Raw genomic sequence first — 24,609 nt, forward strand, 5'->3', positions numbered from 1 at the left:
GTCATAGAGGAGAGGTGGCTGGTCCAGAGGGACAAGCTGGCAAGTGGCTGCATGGGTCCCAGAACTTGGGCGCCCTGGTTCCCGAGGCAGAGTGACTGCCCTACTCCAGAGCTCTGTGGTATGTCTGTTGGGATAAATTTACATCACAGTACGCTCTTGGTCTGATGGAGGTAGCTTCAGGCAAGATAGATTAATCATCGACTTTTTTTTTTTAAGTTATAGACTAAACTAATCCGATTTCTAAAGATTCAAAACAGAAATGAAAAGCATATACTTACCGAGAAGGAAGCATCGATTTTTCTTGCTGAAATAGCTTTGCATGGAAAGTGGTTGAAATTCCACATTGATTTAGGATAACTCTTTGGATGCCAGAGCGTGAAAACCTGACACTGGGCTATTTGGAAAGGAGAACTATGTCGAAAGAGCGTAACTGAGGGATGCTCTTGGAGTTGTGGTCTCCTACACTGCAATGCTTGTTTCCTTTGCCTTGCAAAACCCTGTCATGAGAAAGTCCACTAGATGGCAGGTTTCAGCTGTGCTACAGCTGTCTTCCTATCACCAGTAAATGAAGAAACATTCCAAATGAGAACTGAGTGGATACAATACCTGCACACTTAAACCTATGGTCCTTTCAGCCTTCTAGGCTACGCAGTGGTCACAGTTTCAAGTTGTATTTTAAACAGTGTAGAATTCAATTTACCAACAAACAAATTGTATTTTAATTTATGTATTTTTGGAGACGGTCTTTTCTCTTGCCCAGCCTGGAGTGCAGTGAGCGATCTCAGCTCACTGCAACCTCTGCCTCCTGGGTTCAGGCAACTCTCATGCCTCAGCCTCTCAAGTAGCTGGGATTATAGGCGTGTGCCACCACGCCTGGCTAATTTTTTGTATTTTTAGTAGAGACGGGGTTTTGCCATGTTGGCCAGGCTTGTCTTGAACTCCCAACCTCAAGTGATCCACCCACCACCTGGGCCTCCCTAAGTGCTGGGATTACAAGCATAAGGCACCACGCCCGATCCAACAAACACATTTTTTTAGAAAGGGAGTAGACATTTGTAAGTGTACGTACCCACACAGGGACAAATTCAGTCGTGCCCCTGTGCCCTGCTGTGTCTTTCAGGAACAGTGGCCCCCTTGAACAGTGTAGTTCGTCCCTTCGAGGCTGATAGAAACATGCTGATGACTGTATTTTCAGGTGCTGAAATTGATTCGGGTTTTACTTCCAGGCTCAGTCCATCCCAGATCCCATAGACATCTCCTCTCTTTGAGATCGGAAACAGCAAAGGTACTGTTCCTGACAACAGTAATTATCATTGGTCGAATGCTCTGTTTCTCGACTCCTCTGCCCTGTTCCTTTCTGCCAACAGTTTTTTTATAAGCATCTACTATGCTTATGGTCCCTGCTAGGCAGATGCTGGAGATAAGATGGGGAGCAAAATAGATATAACCTCTATATCCCATAGATCTTTTAATCTCATGGAAGACAAATAAGCAATTTTAGTAAAATACTAAAATCTGTTAGCAAGTGCCTTGTTAACAGAAGTACGGTGTCAAGGAGGAGGAAACTCAAGCTCATACCTGGAAGTTGAGAGTTCCCTGGGTAAGGAAAGGTGTAGAAGAATATAAGGAAATTCCGGAGAGAAGTGTTTGCAGGAAGTACCTAGAAGTGGGAATGAGTGTAGAACTTGGAGTATTGAGGGCAGGTGGGTAAGACGGGGAGGTCAGAGGCAAGGGAGTGGGAAGGAGGTTAGGAGAAGAGATGATGATGGGAGGTGAGGCAGACCATGGAGGGCCTTGTTGACCACATAAAGAAATTTAGAGTAAAAATTAAGGCAATTATGAGTTGAGGATTTAAGGCCTTTCTAAATATGTACACACAGAAAATGCATGGCTGGGCATGGTGGCTCACGCCTCTAATTCCAGAACTTTGGGAGACTGAGGCAGTTGGATCACTTGAGCTCAGGAGTTTGAGACCAGCCTGGGCAATATGGCAAGACGCCATCTCAACGAAAAAAAAAACCAACAAAAATCAGCAGAGCATGGTGGCGTGTGCCTATAGTCCTAGCTACCTGGGAGGCTGAGGTGGAAGGATTGCTTGAGCCTGGGAGGTGGAGGCTGCAGTGAGCTGAGATCATGCCGCTGCACTCCAGCTTGGGCAACAGAGTGAGACTGTCTCAGAAAGAATGAAAGGAGAGAGAGAGAGAGGGAAAGGAGGAGGAGGGAGAGAGACAGAAAGAAAATGCAGAGTAATATAAACCATAGTGTGAGGGTTAGCACTCCTCATTGCCTTCAGAAGAAAGACAGTGTCTCTTCCTGTGTCAGTTGTCTTCATTCTTCCTCCCCGTGCCCCATGCCTATTTCGCTCAAACTGGGGTCTGTAGATGTATTCTTGGACATCATGTTTCTTTGCATTAATTTTTTAAATGTTTGCTTTCATTTTGTTGATAGTATTAAAACATTCGTACAAGAATATTCTGGATTATCTGAATAACCCCTGCTGGGAGATCAACATGACCCATTTCCATCTTCTCTGCACACATTTTGTTTCTTGAATCTCATCATAACACATTTCCAGGTTGTAGAGCCAGAGAACGATTGGCACCGCGCTGATTCAGGGAAGAAAATGAGAAGAAACTGAGAATAGGTGGGTCTGGACAAAGGCTTAAATATAATCAATCAATGCCGGTAGGAACAAGGAGATGTTGGAGATTTCAGCTATGTTGTCAGCAACATCACAGCAGTAAAAACAAGACAGGCTGATGTGGTAATAGGCCCTGGTCCTGCTCCCTAGGAAATAAGAGTCCAGGCATTGTCTCTCAGGATGTTTCTCTGGTATCTGGTCGGATGTTAGCATTTTTTTCAGTCAAGAACTGGGAGTTGGGAGGAGTGCGTGGGGCACAGGAGATCTCTTTGATGGCTGGCTCCTCTGAAAACAATAAATAGCTTTTAGAGAGAAGGGAGGGCATCGGGCTTTTCATTTGGCCACGGTTGGCAACAGCTTACTCCACCCACAGACAACACAAAGGGAGGGTGGGCCGATGGAGCAAAGAGTGGGCTCCCGGCCAGGCTCATCATGTCATCCAGCATCTGGAGGGAGAGTCTGGGAGACATTTTAAAAGAAAAAGAGAAAGATCTTAAGTGGTTATCAACAGAAGAATCCCACCGTTGAGAAGGAATCTGCACAGACCTTGGTAAATGTTACGGACAGTACTCTGGTGTTATACTGAGGAAGGTATTTTTGGTTTTTTTTCAAATAATTTATATTTTTGGAAAGTACACAGAACATACAATTTACCATATTAACTATTTTTAAGTAGACAGTTCAGTACACTTAAGTGCATTCATATCGTTATGCAGGTGTCTTTTATATTCGAACTCACTTTCCTCCAAAGCTCGTTTTATTTTCCGAGCAGAACAAATGAAGATGATGAGGCTCTCACTTTGCCTTCGTTCTTATCTGGAGCATGGATCCAATTGGGGTCTAGTTTGCAGTGGCCAGTCAAAAGGAAACGCCACCCCCAAGCTCTAATACTTATCCTCAAATGGTCTTCCACCCCAGAAATGACAAATACATAACTTAACCAATGCTGAAGGTACAGCGTTCTCTTTCCAGACTCACCGGCACCAGCTCCAGGCCCTCCCGTATTTCCCCAGAGATTGGTGGGTGGAGGCAGCAGGATACAAGACTTCCCCCAGTGTACTCAGTGTTCTGACAGTGTTCAGGTTGCAGAAAAACACAGCTATGTTCCGTTCAGGACATGGGTGGGGGGCAGGTAATAATAGAACTAGGCTCATTGTGCTGTTCTCAGGATAGAATGAGGTCATGCATGTAGAGCTCTTGGCACACATAGTAAGCCATCTCAGTATCGGTGAGTTATTTCTGTTCACCATACTGTACCCAAAGAGGTAACTCATAAGAAAACAGCCAGTTTTTCAGATTGTTTCTTTTCTTTTTTTTGAGATGAAGTCTTGCTCTGTCACCCAGGCTGGAGTGCGGTGGCGCAATCTGGGCTCCCTGCAACCTCCACCTCCCAGGTTCAAGCAATTCTCCTGCCTCGGGCTTCTGAGTAGCTGGGATTACAGGTGCATGCCCTGCTAATTTTTGTATTTTTAGTGGAAACCGGGTTTTGCCATGTTGGCCAGGCTGGTCTCAAACTCCTGACCTCAAGTGATCCACCTGCCTCAGCCTGGGAGTTTCGTTTTAAGAAATGTTTTAGACGTGTGTCTCAATCCCCTACAAATTTTTGTGTCCATAGCATTGTGGAGGGCTCACTGATACTCATACTAATGGTCTCAAGGTTCTCTGGATCACCCATTGCTCGTCGACCTAGTCATGTGGGTGGAGGAAATTGCTTGAAGCACATTCTGTAGTTTTGGGGAAAACGTCTTCTGCTAACTCTTATTTAAAATTAATGTTTCTTCCTACACTGAATATATATTTAAAACCAAAAAAAAGTTTCATTCAACAACACCTTTCATTTCTTAAGCATTTCTGTTAAGTCTAGGATTGATTATCCCGGATGTGTTTCACAGCATTAAAATACAGTAAGAAAATGACAATACAGTCAAGTTAGTGCATCAAACCAAGACACTGTAGGAATATCACAAACTATGTTAGATGATAATTTTGGAGCATCTTGTAAGATGGAGCTTTGCTGATAGTAGCAGTGATTGCATGTATTTTATGAGTGAAACCTTGCTTTGACAAATACGTATACATGTGGATGATGTCTGGGCTTTAATGCTCAAAAGTGAACATTGGTGTGTTAGTAGCATCATTGTTGACCAAGTACTTGAACATGTAACATAAATAAAACAGTTTTGAAAGGTATGTCAAAGGAGGGAGCAAGAAAAGAGGAATAAAGGATAGATGTAAAATGGGAAATTGTATGTCCACTAGTTAATAATTGTGTGGAATGGCACGTTTATAAAAAAGCAAAATGAAGATGTCAGAGGTGTTCCTGCAGTGTCCGGGCTTGGCTCCCTTGGCAGCTCCATCCCACCCACACAGCTGGCTGCAGGTGGGCAGCTGCTAAGTTGCTGCCCTGGGAAGTCAGCCCAGAACCTTCTCGTGTCACTTCCCATCCTGCACTCCCAATTTGTCCATTCTGTCTTGGGGCCTCAGGGGCCTGTCTCCTGCCTCGCTTGAATCCTTCCTGCTCAAAGATTTTGCTTGGATTGCGTTTGGGAGTTCATCCTGATTTGCCCCTAGTCTCTGCCTTTCAGATCACATCCTACTGTCCAGAGCACTACTCTGTCCCCATCCCACTGCCTAGAACCCAGGTGAGATCTGGTGTCTCACTTACTTTGGAGCAGAGGTCAGAAAGCACCAGCTCACCCTTCCCTGTAACAGCGCTGTCATTTGTGAACTTGACTTCAAAGCTGGGAAAAGGTAGGGGGTTTGGAGCCCTGTGAGTTAACCAACATTGATAGAAGTGAATCAGTGTTAAACGTGCCCTAGTGTATTTATTTAACCAAGTGGCTCATGCAAGTGGCACAATACATCACATCCCCTGGTAGGCATCCTGGGGAAAGAGGCAGAGGGAGGAAATGTCCCCTACAAGAGCCAGAGGGGTGACCAGAGCGAGTGTGTTACAGCCTTCAGTTAAGTGTTCGTCCACTGTGGAGAGTGCACGCTAAATGCATTATCGTTTGCTTAATGTATATATAAAGACAGTCTACTAAGTCAGAATGACATATGAGGGGGAAAAAAACCAGAAATAGTCCCAATGACAAGCAGCTTAAGAACCAGTGACATAAAAGACAAACCGGATACAAGGACAGAGCAACAGAAGACAGCACGTGGTCAAGTGTGAGTGTGGAGCGGCTGATGGGAAGGAGAGAAGGCAGCCGTGAGCAGGCATTGGTGAGGCAAATGGAATCATTGAGTGAGTGATGACCTAATTGTAGGAGACCAGGCCTTGAAGAGAAGATGGAGACTTGTGCAAAGCAGAGCCAGGGAGGGGCCAGGCACGACAGCTCACGCCTATAATCCCAGCACCTTGGCAGGCCGAGGCAGGAGGATCAGTTGAGCCTGGGAGTTTGAGACCAGCCTGAGCAAAATAGTGAGACCCCATCTCTTAAAACAAAACCAAAAAATTGTAGCTGGATATAGTGGTACACATCTGTGGTTCTGGTTACTTGGGAGGCTGGGGTGGGTGGTTGAGGCTGCAGTGAGCCATGGTCACATCGCTGCACTCCAGCCTAGGTGACAGAGCACGACTGTCTCAAATAGTAGTAATAAAGAAGAGCCGGCGGGGCACAGTGGCTCACGCCTGTAATGCTACCCCTTTGGGTGGCCGAGGCTGGTGGATCACCTGAGGTTGGGAGTCCAAGACCAGCCTGGTCCATATGGTGAAACCCCGTCTCTACTAAAAATACAAAAATTAGCTGGGTGTGGTGGCGGGCACCTGTAGTCCCAGCTACTCAGGAGGCAGAGGTTGCAGTGAGCCGAGATTGCACCACTGCACTCCAACCTGGGCGACAGAGCGAGACTCTACCTCAGAAAAAAAAGAAAAAAAAATTTCCTAGGTGTGGTGGCGTGCACCTGTAATCCCAGCTACTCAGGAGGCTGAGGCAGGAGAATCGCTTGAACCTGGGAGGTGGAGGTTGCAGTGAGCCGAGATCACGCCACTGCACTCCAGCCTGGGTGACAGAGGGAGAGACTGTACAAAAAAAAAATAAATAAATAAATAACAGCCAAAGAGAACAGCATCAAACCTCCCCCAAAAGATTGTGATTTGCAGCCAGCTTGGAGAACCACTGATGTGGCTTGGACCCTACATTTTACAAGGTGACTAGATTAAAGCCACAGAGGGATAAGAGACTTCCTCATGTTACACAGCTTTTAGTAAAGTAAACTCAAAGCAAGCCACATTCCCAACATCTCTGTAGTCTCTACACCAAGAAAACAGTTTGTTTATTTAGGTTTCTGATGTTATTCAGAAGATTTACCATCAGCGTGGCATTATTTTGAGCGATTAACTTAAAAATGTTGGCAGGAGGGAGATTTGGTGGATTTTCCTGCAGTGAATTCATTGTGCTGGGTGCGAATAGGTCCAGGCCCCACGACTGTTGCATTCACTATTCTGACTTGGCCATAATACACTCACTGTGCCTGCGTGCCTGTCCATTGGTAATTCACAGCTTGTTCTCCTAGCAAGGGTGGCAGAGGCTTGCTCCATTGTCCTCTGTCCTCACTCATCTTCCAGGGCCTATTCTTCCCAAATACATGGCTGTGAGCATTCAGCTAAGCAGAGATAGGGCATCTTTTTCTCATGTTACCCGCAGAGAAATGCTGATGAGCTTCTGCTACATAGTAAGGTTAGAATTGCCAGATTTATAGTAAGGGTTGGGCATCCCTAATCCAAAAATCCAGAATCCGAAATGCTACACAATCTGAAACTTTTTGAGCACTATGGCATTCAAAGGAAATGCTCATTGGAGCATTTCAGATTTCAGACTTTCAAATTAGGAATGCTTAACTAGTAAGTAGGATGCAGATACTCCAAAATCTGAAAAAAATCTGAAATCCAAACCCCTCTGGTTCCAAGCATTTTGGGTAAGGGATTCTCAACCTGTAATGTGAGTCACCCGTATACATCGGAATCATATGGTCACAAAGTTTCAAAGATGACCTTGTTGTCAGAATTACAAGAGAAGGGCCAGACACGGTGGCTCACGCCTGTAATCTGAGCACTTTGGGAGGCCGAGGTGGCAGGATCCCTTGAGATCAGGAATTCAAGACCAGCCTGGCCAATATGGTGAAACCCCATCACTACTAAACACACCAAAATTAGCCGGGCATGGTGGCGCATGCCTGTAATCCCAGCTACTCAGGAGGGGCTGAGGCAGGAGAGTCCCTTGAACCCAGGAGGCAGAGCTTTCAGTGAGCCAAGATCACGCCACCGCACTCCAGCCTGGGGGACAGTGAGACTCTGTCTCAACAAAAATTACGCAAGAAGGATGATTTCATTGTTATTTCTATGCGTTTCTCTACATGGTGAGTGCCTATCTGGAAAGTTATCATCTGCGAATTTCCTCCAAGTCAGCATTTCATTAGGATTTACGTACGTATTTTAAACAGTCAACTCATGTTACTTTTCCCCTGCTCAGTGGGAAGCATGCCAGACTCTCTTTTCTCAGGAGTCCCCAGGGATTTCATTCCCAGCTCTGCCTCTAGCTGGCCTTGTAACCTTGGATGAGTCAGTTCATCTCTGTAAAGTGAGACATCCAACCAGATGATCTTTAAGGTCCTTCCCAGTTCCGAAATTACTCTTGGCACTTGTATTTAACTCACATTGGATAAAAGGGGGGCAAAAAGTAAGGACTCTTAGATAAGTTATTCAGCCTGCTTTCACTCATTGAATTCTGTTGTGTTCTGTATACTGTCACCTTAAACTGCAGTTCAAGGTCACACAGCCAGTAAGTAGTGGAGGCAGGATTTGAACCCAGGAAAGCCGACTCCTGAGTGCATGCTCTTTTTGTCTTTTTGTCTTTTTTTTTTTTTTTTTTCCTTTTTGTGGAGAACGGGGTCTCGCTATATTACCCAGGCAGGTCTCGAACTCCTGGGCTCAAGCTATCCTCCCGCCTCTGCCTCCCTGAGAGCTGGGATTACAGGCGTGAGCCACCGCGCCCGGCCGAGTGCATGCTCTTAACCGCTGTTTTATAAAGGCCACTGGACATGGTTGGCCTCCTTGGGAATAGCACCCTGAAGAGTAAGCATGTTTTGATCAGATAGAAGAGAGCCCTTCAGAGGGAAAGAGATGGGTGGAGGACTCAGAGGTGGAAATGAGCCGATGTGTCTGGGTTTGGTGAGGAGCTAGATGGCTAAAGACACAAGGTTACTCGGCTTAAGGACTGGGAGAGCAAAGGAGCTGGAATACCAGGCAGAGGTGGTTACGTGCAATTCTGTGTGCAGTGGGAGAAGCTGATATTTAGAACTGGAGGTAATGATACAACGGTTTTCGGGAGAGTATATCTCATACCTGATGAAAGGCATCTGAAGGGGATGGAGGAGACAGACATTTCTCCAGAAAGATAGATTTTTCAGCAGACAGAGTAGACATGAGAGAGCCAATGGTGATAGCAGCCTGGGTCACAGGTGGAGTTGCAGCTGTGTGAAAAGAACTAGAGATGCTGAGAGTGGGAACCAAGAAGGAAGGCTTGGTAAGATCCGGGAGCCTGGGTTAAACTCCGGGGAGGTGGTACAGCCTTGGCAGGTCCACACAGGCAGGGGAACAGAATGGTTAAGAAACAGCCATGCTGCACTCCAAATGATGTGTTATACTCCAATCGACAGTGTTTCCCTTAATCTTAACAAAATAAAACACACTAGTTTTAGGCCTCTAAAGGAATTTCCTGTTGGAAATTCACATTTTAAAAAGGCAACGCGTTGTAAAACTAACCTCCAGATATTTAAATACACACGAGCCATTGTGCTTACGCATTTATGCAGCATCTGTTTTGTACTTTATAAGTAGTTTTACTTGTCTTGCTTTTATTATAGTTTTTCTTTTCTTTTCCCTCTTCCCTCTCCTCTGTCTTCTTTTTCTGAGACAGGGCTCGCTCTGTCACCCAGGCTGGAGTGCGGTGGCATGATCTCGGCTCACTGCAACCTCTGCCTCCCTGATTCAAGCGATTCTACTGCCTCAGCCTTCTGACTAGCTGGAATTACAAGCACCTGCCACCATACCCGGGTAATTTTTGTATTTTTAGTAAATACATGGTTTCACCATGTTGGCCAGGCTGGTCTCGAACTCCTGACCTCAGGTAATCCACCTACCTTGGTCTCTCAAAGTGCTGAGATTACAGATGTGAGCCACCGTGCCCGGTCCAGTTTTTCTTTTCTTATTATAAAATAACACATACTCATTTGATTTAGAAGCTTAAAAACTACATATAAGCAAAAAGAAGAAAGATCACTGAAAATCCCAAGATACATGGTTAACACAGTAGTGTTGAATCTTCTAGTTTTATTTTTAGTATAAAAAAGGTATCAAAATATACAAACTCTTTTTTTTTTTTTTTTTAAGACGGAGTGTCACTCTGTTGCCCAGGCTGGAGTGCAGTGGCGTGATCTCTGCTCACTGCAAGCTCCGCCTCCTGGGTTCATGCCATTCTCCTGCCTCAGCTTCCCGAGTAGCTGGGACTACAGGCGCCCACCACCTCGCCCGGCTAACTTTTTTTTTGTATTTTTTTAGTAGAGATGGGGTTTCACCGTGTTAACCAGGATGGTCTCAATCTCCTGACCTCATGATCCACCTACCTCGGCCTGCCAAAGTGCTGGGATTACAGGCGTAAGCCCCTGAGCCTGGCCACAAACTCTTTAATGACTAACTTTCCCCCCAGTCTATTGTGAATATTTTTTATGTGTAAAAAAGGTATCAAAATATACAAACTCTTTTATGATTAACTTTTCCCCTAATCTATTGTGAATATTTTTATGTGTAAAATTATCAAAATATTCAAACTCTTTCATGATTAACTTTTTGCGTAATCTACTATGAATATTTTTCGTGAGTTATGGCTATAATACTGTAGTAGGTTTAGCTAAATCTCTTGGGTCTCTCCGTCTCTTAGATCATGCCCCATATTTTTACGATCACTGTCATTGCTGCCACTAACATCTAGGTAGCAATGATCTGTTCCTCTGTGTGGATTTGTTGGGCTTGTTTTAAGGCCTTTATTCCAGGTGGTTTGAGGAGATTTTCTGTTGGGCAGATCGCTGGTGTGTCAGGTATGGTTATGTTTTGTGGTGTCAAACGGATATCCACTTCTCATCTTCTCAGAGTCCAGGGAATATCCAAAGGACGCAGAGGAGCTTTTCCTTTGTAAATGACCTGGATGTGCTGGACAGAGGGTCAAAAAGAATGATGACCCCAGCAGGTGGCAGAGGAGAAATGAAAAGAGAAGGGGGATTTTGCAGCGTGGCAGGCAGAATCCAGGCAGTGCCAAGGAAAGGACCTGCAGGGGTGAGAGTGACGCTGGCAGGGCTGGAGGGACGTTGCGTGTGCAATCTCCTGTGAAGTGGCGGAGAAGTGCTTAGGGTGACTTCTTTTTCAATAATCCAGAGGAGGTCAGGCACAGTGGCTCATGCCTGTAATACCAGCATTTTGGGAGGCCAAGGCAGGTGGACTGCTTGAGCTCAGGAGTTCAAGACCAGCCTGGGCAACATAGGGAGCCCCTGTCTCTACAGAAACGTGCAAAATTAGCCAGGCATGGTAGTGTGCACCTGTAGTCCAAGCTACTCGGAAGGCTGAGGTGGGAGGATGGCTTGAACCCCATGGACATCACACCACCGCACCCCAGCCTGGTACCAGAGTGAGACCGCATCTCAAAACAGAAAAGCTACCTTAAAAATAATAAAAATACAGAGGAATCTGGCATAAGTCATTGTAGTAGAGAGACCTGAGCCACGTTTCACAACATAACTGGTTGTTGAGATGGACATATTGTATCACATCGCAAGGATTTTGAGTAGTTCCTTGGACAGTAGGCACACATGGAGATAGATGATAGATAGATGGTAGATGGACAACAGATTGACAGATGATAGATTGATAGAGGATAGATCAGTAGATGATAGGCTGATACATGATAGATTGATTGATAATAGATAGATTGATAGATGATAGAGGGATAGAGCTATTCCAGCCTGATTTCTGATACAAGAACATGTGATACAAGATAGATGATAGAGGGATAGATCTATTCCAGCCTAATTTCTGATACAGGGGCTTCATGAGGATCAAATAAGTCAAAATGGGTAAAGGGCTTACAGCATTGCTTAGCACATGTTAAACACTGCGTAAGTTTCAGTTATTATTATTAGTTTCATCATTGCCATCTTGTGGGATTGAGAAAAAGTAGTGTCTCTTGGGTATCACCAGTTATGAAGTAGATGCTTAATAACTGATGGGTGTCCCGTTCTTGTTTCCTTTAATTAATTACCGGATGGTTTAGTGTTGACTGTATTCACTCTGAAGTCCTTTAGATTGACTATTTGTTTCCCTGAGATCGTCATGCATATTTCTTCTTTCCTTTTTAAAGAAACATAAACAGTGACAGTTTCAATATGTTTTACCCAGTTGTCTGTTTCCCAGGATCTGTACTCTGTTCATATGGCACATTTCCTGCATATCATGCAGCCATTCATCTCTGACACATGCTGAGACGGAGACTTAGAGGAAGCACAGGCCCTGTGTAAACACTTGAAACACAGACAAGCAAATACCGATGAGTCTTTATCACTCTTGATTCTTGGCACAGTTCCTTGCACGTGGTAGAAGCCTAACAATTTTTCACATGAATGTAGAATAAGGAGAATATTTATTTTGTACTTTGTAAACTTGTTTAGAGGCAAGGTCTCCCTCTGTTGCCCAGGCTGGAGTGCAGTGGCACAATCCTAGCACACTGCAGCCTCCAGCTCCCAGGCTCAAGAGATCCTCCCACCTCAGCCTCAAGTGATCCTCCCACCTCAGCCTCCCAAGTAGCTGGGACTACAGGCAGGCATCATGACAACCAGCTAATTTTAAAATTTTTGTAGAGATGGGGGTCTCTCTGTTTCCAACAAAGGCAGCACAGAGTGTCCAAAGCGGAAAATCTTTGTGTAGCTAGCCGAGGCGCCCTGGGAAAGTTGTGTAAACTGAGCTTCAAATTCTTCTCTGGTGGCTCCAGCACTTCCTGTGTAGCCTTGGGAAAGTTCCCTAACCTCTCCAGCCTGTTTGTTCACCTGCCACGTGGGGTTAATAATAGCACCTATCTCTCAGGGCTTCATGAGGATCAAATAAGTCAAAATGGGTAAAGGGCTTACAGCATTGCTTAGCACATATTAAACACTGCTTACGTTTCAGTTGTTATTATTATTAGTTTCATCATTGCCATCTCGTGGGATTGAGAAAAAGTCGTGTCTCTTGGGTATCGCCAGTTATGAAGTAGATGCTTAATAACTGATGGGTGTCCCGTTCTTGTTTCCTTTAATTAATTACCGGATGGTTTAGTGTTGACTTAACAGAAAACAGTGTACCATTTCTACTATGGGATTTAAAATTCTGAGCACAATTCACTGGATCTCTCATGTTTTTGTTTGTGACGTGGGAGTGTGTGTGTGTGTGCATGGCTATATTTAGCAGATTTTGTAAGCTATTTAGAGGCCCTATCACTCTGTAAAAATTGCTTCATTTCATTTCTGTGGGATGAAAATCCATGCCCTCTTCATTTGTAAGCATTTGTAACCTGAGTCTGTGTGACACTAGTTTAGATGCTCTGCCACTCAATAGCCGAGTAACTTGGACAAATTGCTTCTCTATGTTTCGGTGCCCTCATCAGTAAAAGGGGAAAAATAGTACCTCCAAGTTAATGTGGCTGTAAGGACCAGGGGGACCACAATGACAGTTTCTAAAATGTATTGAGTCTGGGCGTGGCGGCTCATGCCTGTGATCCCAGCACTTTGGGAGGCTGTGGTGGGAGATTGCTTGAGGCCAGGAATTTAAGACTAGCCTGGGCAACACAGCAAGACCCTGTCTCTACAAAAAAAAAAAATCTAAAAAATTAGCCAGATGTGGTGGCACATGCTTGTAGTCCCAGCTACTCAGGAGGTCAAGGTGGAAGGATCCCTTAAGCCCAGGAGTTTGAGGCTGTAGTGAGCTGTGATTGCACCACTGTACTCAAAGCCTGGGCAACAGAGCAAGACCCTATCTCTAAATAAATAAATAAATAAGTAAGTAAGTAAATAAGTAAGTAGGATGTATTGAGCACTTCTCTGTGGCAGATGCTGTTCTAAGTCCTGAACTTGTTTACAGAGCTTGGCACCATGCCTGCCCTCAATAAGCATCATTGTTTTTACTGCAAGTCTGAAGAGTAGGTGAAGCCAGATTGTGGAAGACGAGCTGTAGCTAAGGACTCCGAAGGTCATGATGAAGCTGGGATTTGAATCTGGCCAGTAGGGTTACAAAGTCCATGATTTTATTTTATTATTGTGATTATTTTTTATTTATTTGTTTTTGAGACAGAGCCTTGCTCTGTCACCAGGCCAGAGTGCAGAGGCACAATCTCAGCTCACGGCAACCTCCACCTCCCGGGTTCAAGTGATTGTCCTGCCTCAGCCTCCCCAGTAGCTGTGACTATAGGCATGCACCACCGTGCCCAGCTAATTTTTATATTTTCAGTAGAGATGGGGTTTCACCATGTTGGCCAGGATGGTCTTGATCTCTTGACCTCATGATCCAGCCGCCTTGGCCTCCCAAAGTGCTGGGATTACAGGCATGAGCCACCGCGGCCGGCCCAAGTCCATGATTGTATGCCTTTGACCATGGTCTTCAGCCAACTTGTGGTCCAGGAAAACATCTCTTTGTTCTGCACAAACCTGCCTTTTTTCTTCTCTCTGGAGATCTCCTTCCCTCAGAATGCGTGCCCTTGATTTGTGCATGTTGACATCCTTCCTTTCTACTAAGACCCTTTAGGCCTAGAGGGTCTTGCTGGTTACTCTCCTCGGAGTTCTCATGACATGTTGTATAGGAGAACTCGAGAGCAGGGACCTCTCTAGACATCATTGCATCCCTCCTGTCCTCTCCAGCACCTCCCATTTATTTTGTACTCATTAAGTATGTATGGGTATAAGACCAATGAATCATTATCTTGTAACGCAGGGCTCACCCTCTGCCCTTGGCTTGCAGAGTCTTGGTGGGGGCAGACAGTATATGAACCCCACTTCTATTACCTGGCCACTGCCCCAGGTAAGATGCACCGGTCCCTATATCTGAGGGCTGTCAGCTCCCTCCTCTACACCATCTCATGACTTATACCACCCCCAGGAGAGAGCAGCCTGGGCTAAATGCAGGAAGCTTCAGGCCTCCACTGATGAGAGCAAGACTCTGTGTGTGTGAAGGCTGGGAGAGCGTGTTAGAAGACATACACACACATATAAATACACAGGGTCTTAAAATTTGAACACATTCACTTTGAAACATGGACTTGGCCATCACTGAGATCTCTGTGGGTCAGGGCTAGAACTCCTAGTTTGGAAAGAAAAGGCCAGAGGCAAGCTGATGTGTTGGCGTGTTCGGAGATGCTTCCTGTTAATCTGAATTCTGCTTCTCTTAGAACACTTTTTTCCTGGCACTTGGTCATGACACCTCTTTTTGCTCCACTGAAACTCCCCGTTCTCCACTTCCTCCATCCCTGGGGGCGGTGTTCAGTGGTTACACGGAAAGGAAGGGTCATTGATGAAGCGTCTCTGTACAGTGGCTCTGAAGGGCTCAAGGAATCCTTGTCTCCCTTTCATGACATGGACTCAGCCTCCAGAGGCCTTCGGTCACTTCCAAGCCCTTGCATAGCCTGCTGCCTGGACGGTGAGATACCATTGGTAGAAATGGACATCCTAAATCCAGGCATTTAAACTGTAATCCTACTAAATAATTTGTTTCCTGTTTTATATTGTTTGCTTAGAAGAGGGGGTGGAAAAATGCAGAACTGTTTTCCAGTGCATTTCCTTCCTTCCACCCCCAAACCTACTAAAGATACAGCATGCTTCTTTGCACGCTGATGGTAGGGTTATTCCTAAGTGTTAATTTTTTACGTGCCTAATTACTTTCCCAGTAGGAATGGCATCTAATACGTTCTAGCACTACAGTGCTAGCAAATGCTGGGCCCAGAGAAGATGCGTACTGAATTTGTTGATTGCCTGCTGATTTTGTACCCTGATTCTGAGCTCTACAGGAATATGGCCAGATATTGTCTACATGGGGAGATAATCACCTCCATTTTCCCTTCCCTTTTCCACTTTTTTAATGTGCTGAAATCCAGCTTCATCCTTAAAACTAAAACTAGTGTTGATTTTTTAAAACTTATTTATTTATTTACTTATTATTTTTTTAAGACAGGGTTTTGCTCTGTCGTTTAGGCTGGAGTACAGTGGTGGGATCATAGCTCACTGCAGCCTCAACCTCTTGGACTCCAGAGATCCTCCCACGTCAACCTCCTGAGTAGCTAGGACAACATGCACACTACCATGCCTGGCTAATGTTTACTTTTTGTAGATATGGGGTTTTACTATGTTGCCCAGGCTGGTCGTGAACTCCTGAGCTCAAATGATCCTCCTACCTCAGCCTCCCAAAGTGTTGGGATTATAGGCATGAACCACCACACCTGACCCTTTTTTTTTTTTTTTTTTTTGGCTGTGCTAACTGTCCCCAATGCTGCATGTGTACTATTTGTCATGGCTATAGTAATATTCATGATTACTACTACTCATCTGTAATTAAGATATAACTGGGATAATACAATGAACCAGGCATTGCATGAAGGGCTTTGTATGTATCTTCTTATCTAATGAGTGGCATTCAGAACATACTTAATGGACTTAAGGAAGACTTGCTCCCAAGTGGTTCACAAGCTGTGGGTTTCAGGGAAGCCATTTCTGCTGTCTCAGACTCAGTTTCCCCCTCTGCAAAATAGGGAGCTGGATGCCTGCCTCTCCGGGTTCTTTCCTTTTTCATCACTGGTTTAACTCAATTCACTTGTGTTTAGGGAGTCCTTGCTGTGTACTCTGCACAGATTTGTTGCTTAGAGAATATAAAACAAATACAGTTCAGTCCCTGTGTCAAAGCTTGTACCATCTAGTGTAATGACAGGAAGCCAGGGGTATCCGAGGGGTAGAGAACAGGGAAGTCAATTATATCAGGCGAAAGTGGGGAGATTCCTGAGAGTCGATTCTAATTAGAAGCTTCCTGAAGAAGGAGAGATTTCCGTTCAGGGTAAAGGAGGCAGTTGATGGCGTGGGAGTACAGAAGCACCTCTTGACAGAACTGGTGGACAAAACAAGCTATTCAGCAGTGAACCAGAACAGGGCTGTGTTCAGGACCAACTCACCTGACATTTTGCCCTATGCTAAATGTAAACTGGTCACCGTATCGATACTGCTGCAAGATAAACTGGAGAATCTCAACTACATCATAAAAGTATGTGGATCTCAGAAGAGTGAAGCATTTGGATATTTGAGATGAGTCCCCAGATTAAAACTGCTTATTTTGGCGTCCCCATATGCTGAGTCTCTCGGCCTCAGGGGAACCTCCAGTGTGGGGATGATAAATCTGATACATCTGGATTTCTGCCACAATATAATAGAATTAATTACCATTGAAATTGGCTAATGCTTGTGTTTAATAATAAATATATATGCCCCTCTTCGTTTCAGAAAGAAACTGAAGGGGGTTGCAAATATATTTGCAATGCAACAAGATACAAAATACAAGAGATAAGGAAGAAAAATAAAAGAAGAAATAATAGAGTAAGGTCAGAGGAAAAGTCCAAATGCCCAAAGGCTTTAAATACTTTATTAGAAGTGGGCTGCATGCATGCTTTGGGCTCAGGATCTTATCAGCCAATGCATTTTTTTCCTAAAAGAAAGTTTTTGGTTTTAACATGATAATGTAACGTGTCTAAGATTCCAAGAGTTAATGCGGAGACTTACCTTTATCGATGAAAGGGATTTTGGGTATTGGATAATGCTGTGTACTTTCATTCATGTTGACTGCTTAGAAACGAATTCATGAGACACAGACTGAAAGCAAAACACCAGCCCAAGGCTTTCTGGCTGAGCTTCTGAGGCTGCGTAGCTTTTGCACCAAGGATTTTACTTAACGAAACCGCAGGTCTGAGGACAATTATGTTCTCCAAGAAGAGGAATTCTCTTTGACGTTTATTATTTCCTTTGAGGAGAGGCTTTTCTCTGTGCTTCCCCCACACACCCATTTATCAGAAACATACTCTTTATTTTTTAGAGATAGGGTCTTGCTCTGTCACCCAGGCTGGAGTACAATGGTATGATCATGACTTGCTGGGATCTCAAATTCTTGTGCTCAAGCCATCTTCCTGCCTTAGCATACCAAGTAGCTAGGACTACAGGAGTCAGCCATCATGCCAGGCTCATTGTTTAATTTTTGTAAAAATAGGGTCTTGCTATGTTGCCCAGGTTGGTTTCAAACTCCTGGTCTCAAGTTATCCTCCCATCTTGGCCTCTCAAAACACTGGGATTATAGCTGTGAACCACTGCCAAACACGTTGTTTTTTTCTTTTTCTTTTTTTTTTTTAAGTGGTGACACATCGGTTTATTAAAATATGTAGCAATGTATGGTGAAAATAATGTTCATATTTTATTTTCTTAAAACAGAATATTGCAGTTTTTAGTGATAGATTTTGTTTTTTAGGGTGGTTTTCGGTTTCAGAGAAATGGAGAAAAAGATACAGGGTGCCCATTTACGTCCTCCCCTCCTGCACACAGTTTTCCCATTATTAATTTCTTACATTAATGTGGTACATTTTTGACAACTGATGATAACATATTGATACGTTATCATTAGCTAGTCCATAGTTTAAGGTAGGGTTCACATCTTGTATTGCTCATTCTTTGAGTTTTGACAAGTGTATAATATTGCATTTTCACGATTAACATTTCTGTGTATTTTATCACTGCATAAAATCTGAAAAAAAGTAGTAAAATCCAGAAATATGGTTATGAATAAAATTTTTTGAATTGTTGCAAAAAATATTTACCTCGTTGTATTATACTGAAAAGCCGAACAATCCATCATATTGCTCAAATTGTTATAGAACGAACTTTAAAATGGAAAAATGTCATTTTTTTCCTGATTTCCTTTTTTTTCAGTTTTTTTTTATTATTATTTTTTATTATTATACTTTAAATTCTAGGGGTGTTTGACAAGCCAGACACATTCTTTGTGACATTGGAGAAAGACTGGGGCAAGTCCGCCCAGAGAACCGTGGAGCCAAGTGTGACAGCTGGAGGGCCTCAGCCCAGGTCTGACCTCCTTTGAGTTCATGTCTCTTTTATTCCTAGTGTCAAGCAGAATGAGCGCTACGGCCAGTTGACTCTGGTCAACTCTACCTCGGCGGACACGGGTGAATTCAGCTGCTGGGGGCAGCTCTGCAGCGGCTACATCTGCAGGAAGGACGAGACCAAAACAGGCTCCACCTACATCTTTTTCACAGGTAAAATACTTGGTGCATTCATGGAACTCTTCAAACTTCTGGACTTGGCTGAGAGCTGAAGGTTTCCCTACTGCATGCTGAATAGCAAATAATGACATCAGAGCACTTCTTGTTTGCCAGGCTCTGGGCTAAATGCTTTACATCAGTTATTTCACATAAGTCTTACCATAACCCTTCAGGGCATATACTAATATTATTTCCTTTTTTTTTTTTTTTTTTCAGATGGGAAAGTTGAGGTTAAATAAGTCCTTAAGGTCACACAGCAAGTAAGTGGTGGTAACAAGATTTCAACACAAACCGTTTGGTTCCAGGGTCTGTCCCTGCACTCGCCAATACAGTGACCACTAGACACGTGTGGCTACTTAAATTTAAATGAAAATTAATCAAAATGAAATAAAATTCAAAACAGTTTCTCAGTGCACTTGCCAGGTTTCAAGTGCTCAACTGTGGCACATAGCTAGTTAATGGCTATTGTACTAGACAGCACAGAGAGAGAACATTCCCTTTATCACAGAAAGTTCTATTGGACAGTGCTGCTGTTGACTTTCATCACTGTGTTCTCAGAACCTATGACCATCTCCTCTCTGGAAACTCCATAGGATGCTTTGCTAAAGACCTCCTCCCATTTGTCATTTTTATTATTTTATTTTTTGATTTTTCCGTAGAAATGAGGTCTCACTGGGTTGCCCAGGCTGGTCTCAAACTCCTGAGCTCAAACTATCCTCCTGCTTTGGTCTCCCAAAGTGCTGTAGTTACAGGCATGAACCACAGTGCTCAGCCCCATTTGTTCTTGGGAGTACTATGAGCTGGGATTTCAGAGGCAAGATTCCCAAAGATTGTGGCTCTTGTGTCTCCAGTCTCTGTCCCTAAGCCTCAGTGGACTGCCTGAAAATGTTCAAGTCAGGGTGGAAAACTCTGCAGTGCAAAGTATGTTTCTGGAAGGTGGAGCTTGCATTTTGAGAAACAGGTGTGCAGAATAACTGCTCAGCCTCTTTCTTCTGTAATGTTCTCTAAGTTCTGAAGTTTAGGGGATGAAGTTCTCCAGCAAGGTTCAGAGGTCAGTAACAGCTTTCAGGAATCTTACAAATCCACCCCAGTCCCATTGTTGTCCAAGACATTTCAGGTGAAACCAGAATCCTTTCTTAGTGCCTGGCCAGGGACTTTCATGAGATTTCTCTATGCCCTGAATCCATCTACCTTTCAGACCTAGACCTAAATAGGCCTAGACGTAGACTTAGACCTATGACCCAAATGATGTTATGACCTGACCAGTAAAGAATGTTTTAGTACAATTTTATGTATTTGTCCTCTCCTGCCCAAATAACTCCCCTCTGGCAAGAAGATGTATTAGTAGGGTACGCTGCAGTTCTGGAAGCACATGTATCTCATTTTGAAGGAGACTTTTTACTCCTTAGTTCAGCTAGATCCGAGTTCTTGTCTCATGCCAGGAAAACTTAGGCACACAGACACTTAAAAGAGTGAGTGGAGTAGAATTTAGTATGCGAAAGCTCTCAGCAAAAAGAGGGGTCCTGAAAGCAGGTTGCAGGTTGCCCTCTACACGGTTGAATACAAGGGCTTCTATGTTCCCCTGGTAGGACTGGGTTCCCTGTTTGTAAAAGGTGTGAATTCCTGGCGGCTCCACCCCTTCCTTTCAGTGTACATGCAGGCCCTTAATCTGAGTCACTCCACGTTGATTTATTTCCCTTACTGCACGTGTGTTAAGGGATGGAATTTTTCACTAGGGGCATGTTTAGGCAAGACTCCTGAGCACAATGACCTTGGTAGGTCAGAGGTTCTCTAAGGACCCTTCCATATCTGCTTGGGAGAGTTCTCTGCCTCCTGCCTCTATCAATTTCATTTCCACAACATCCCTGGGAAATAAGCAAAAGCTGTTTTATTATCTCCAAAATACCAGAAGTACTAATGCTCATGCTGAGCCTCAATGTTCCAGGACTTGTAGTGACACAATAAGGAGTGAAACCTTTTTTTCTGACCCAGGATCCAGTGTTTTTACTGCCTTGAACCTTTTCTAGGACAAGGTGAAGGATGGACTGATAGCCAGATTCTAGCTAGCATAACTGGTGTTGTCAGGAGAACTGTTAATAATTGTTCATAGGCACTCTCTTTGGATCTTCATTTTGGAACTCGCTACCCAAGACTGTCTGTGTGCCCTTTGTATTATACCATGCTGTGAAGCAACAGTGGAAAAGGCAACTAATTAAGATGAATAAAAGTCTGTTATTCCAGACAACGACTGATTCCACATTTCAAGTTGCAGAAGGAAGATGCTTTGCCATAATTAGCACTGTTTTGTCTTCCCAAAGTATCAGTCGAGGTTTTGAACTGAAGGCTTAGCTTGAGCATAATGTTCTATTAATGTTATGGGGTCTTGGCCAGCCATGGTGGCTCACACCTGTAATCCCAGCACTTTGGGAGGCCGAGGTGGGTGGATCACTTGAGGTCAGGAGTTCGAGACCAGCCTGGTCAGCATGGAGAAATCCCATCTCTACAAAAATACAAAAATTAGCTGGGTGTGGTAGCACACACCTGTAGTCCCAGCTACTCAGGAGGCTGAGGCAGGAGAATCACCTGAATCTGGGAGGCGGTGGTTGCAGTGAGCCAAGATTGTGCCACTGCACTTCCAACATGGATGACAGAGCAAGACTTTGTCTCAAAAAAAAAAAAAATGAAAAAAATTATGCGCTCACTTTGAGTTTTGGAGGCAGATCCTTTTTTTTTTTTTTTAATTTACTGAACTCCTTTTGGGAACCAAAGAAAGGCTAAAATATATTTATTCCAACTATCAAGAAACTTTGATCAAAAAGGGAGGTGACCTAATGAGTTTTTTTTTCTGATTTCTCATTTTTTTTTTCTTATTTCTCAACCCTAAGGTAGGAGTCCAGTTGGATTTTCACTGTAGGGTTTATCAATTTGTCTTTCCAAGCGTGGGTGGGTTTGAAAAATCAAGATGGGCAGTCACAGAAGCTGAGGTTCCCACTGCTGGCTCCGGATTCTTTCAGAACATATGTTTCCTGGCTACGCATGTGGAGAAACGTCTGTCATTCATTATGTTTGTATGTTTCCTAGAGTTTGATTGAAAACACTGAAGCTTCTTTTGGGGGACTGACTGTTGTTAGTGTGCAATCTGTGATAAACAATTGTCATATATATTTCCTCTTTCATCTTTATCCAGGAGGCTCTTGGAAGGTTTTTCTCCCTTGTCTCTCACTTTTTATTGGAGTATAACATATGTAAAGAAAAACATTCAGATTCTCAGTATACAGCTCAATAAATTATCCTCAACCAAACAGGCACATGTAACTCCCACCCAGGTTAAGGATGAGAACATTACCAGCGGCAGGGCTTTCTCATCGTGAAAGGCTGGGGCTCTCATTTTTATATGTAGGAAAACCACATTAATAAGTACTTTCCTGGCTGGGCACAGTCCCAGCACTTTGGGAAGCTGAGGGAGGTGGATCACTTGAGGTCAGGGGTTCGAGACCAGCCTGATCCACATGGCGAAACCCTATCTCGACTGAAAATACAAAAATTAGCTGGGTATGGTGGCACGCGCCTGTAGTTTCAGCTACTTAGGAGGCTGAGGCACAAGAATCGCTTATACCCAGGAGGCAGTGAGCCAAAGTTGCAGTGAGCCGAGATTGCACCACTACACTCTAGCCTGGGTGATGGAGTGAGCCTGTCTCCAAAAAAAAGACTCTTCTAAATATTGAATTTGCTATCATTTGGATTTAGTGTATAGCTTGTTAACTTCACTTTTTTTTTTTTTTTTTTTTTTGTGAGACTCTGTCTCGGCTCACTGCAACCTCCGACTCTCCTGGTTCAAGCAATACTCCTGCCTCAGCCTCCCAAGTAACTGGGATTACAGGCACGTGCCACCATACCCAGCTAATTTTTGTATTTTTAGTAGAGACGGAGTTTCACCATGTTGTCCAGGAGGGTCTCAATCTCCTGACCTCATGATCCGCCCACCTCGGCCTCCCAAAGTGCTGGGATTACAAGTGTGAGCCACCCCACGTGGCCAATTTTTTTTTTTTTTTTTAATGTAAAGTCCCATGTGCTTAGTTTTCTTTAAATAATACATTTGTCATCTAGATTAGTGAACATAAATACATTTGCAGGGGACATGTAATCTATAATTATTAAAATTAACTTCAACATTTTTGGTTGTTGATGGAAGCTACAAATTGCAAATATATTTTTTAAAGTAACTGGTGTGCTCACTTACTTCAAAGTATGTGTTATAGTATAAGAAGTAAGGCTGGGCACATTGGCTCACCCCTGTAATCTCAGCACTTTGGGAGGCCAAGGCAGGAGGATTGCTTGAGTCCAGCAATTTGAGACCAGCCTGGGTAACATAGTGAGACCCTGACTCTACAAAAACCAAACAATAAAAAATTAGGCTTGGTGGCACGTGCCTGTAGTCCCAGCTACTCAAGAGGCTGAGGTGGAAGGATCACTTGAGCCCTGGATGTTGAAACTGCAGTAAGTCATGATCGTGCCACTGCACTCCAGCCTGGGCAACAGAGTGAGACCCTGTCTCAAAAAAAAAAAAAAAAAAAAAAGGATATTTTTATGTTCTTAAATTCACATGGTTCACTTATTCAACTAACGACTTTGCTTATTGATTCAGATTATTCTACACACTCTTAAAACAAAAGTTGCCTCTAAATCTTGCAATCATGCAATCCTAAAGTGTTACTGCTAAGAAAACATCTTTAATATTATCCACTCCAGATTCTTCTCTTGACAAATGTGGACACTGAAGCATGAGGAAATTAAGTAATGCCTCCAAGGCCATCTAGATGGACTGTGTGAACACATGAACGTTGGGCACAACTTTGACAGAGGTGCTCCTTACCTAAGCCTGAAAGCCAATTTCTCATAAAGTAGAACGGATCTCCCAGCCTGATGGAAACCCATGTAAAACACGGAGACTCTCTGAGCCATGATATGCTCTTCCCTCGTCTTAGAGCCAAGAGGAAGGATCTCCATGTTAGTGAACTTGGTACTTATAGCCCAAGAACTCTTGGCTCATGAACCATTCGGTGATGTGTCCAGGAATTCTGCCCCCAACCTAAAACACCATCTAACTCTGACACAAAGAAGGCAAGTTGGGGAGAAAGGCAAGAAAAATTATTTATTTCAGGAACATTGTGGGGAAAACACAAGAAAGGATGTAATACATATTAGGGTATCACTAGCTCCAAATATTTCCCTTTGCAATTACTATAATATTCCCTCACAGAATGATCCAGAAAAACAAAGGATTTAATATACCATTCTAAAAAAGAAAAGCCACCAGCACCAACGAAAATTACCCCCAAAAGCCCAGTCCAGAGTTTCTTGCCTGTCCTAAGGACAGAGTCAGTCCTCATTTCTCCCATTTCGGTAAGATAAAAATGCCATCATCTGAGCTTAAAGAACCAGGCAGAGTAATTTCAGAGGAAATGAGGGGATGTAAGAGACTGGCTGAAGATTCCCAGCCAGGTGCTGGCCAAGCCGAGAGCAGACCTGAGACTGATGGGTTCCTCCTTCAAGCCGACAACATTCCCCTCCACTAACTTTGGCAGGCACCAGGTC

At 43.9% G+C, this 24,609-nt stretch overlaps 1 protein-coding gene across 3 annotated transcripts in view; it reads left to right on the plus strand.

Annotated features, from left to right (window-relative positions):
* The window catches only part of PDGFRL (platelet derived growth factor receptor like), a 67,252-nt gene that overhangs the window by 27,037 nt on the left and 15,606 nt on the right, over positions 1-24,609 (plus strand). For all 3 annotated transcript variants that reach the window (XM_025393355.1, XM_025393356.1, XM_025393354.1), the window contains one exon: positions 18,857-19,008. In XM_025393355.1, the coding sequence (XP_025249140.1) occupies positions 18,857-19,008 (152 nt within the window). The remainder of the gene's footprint in view (positions 1-18,856; positions 19,009-24,609) is intronic.

This window comes from Theropithecus gelada, chromosome 8 (genome assembly GCF_003255815.1).
Source record: "Theropithecus gelada isolate Dixy chromosome 8, Tgel_1.0, whole genome shotgun sequence".
Classification (NCBI taxonomy): domain Eukaryota; kingdom Metazoa; phylum Chordata; class Mammalia; order Primates; family Cercopithecidae; genus Theropithecus; species Theropithecus gelada.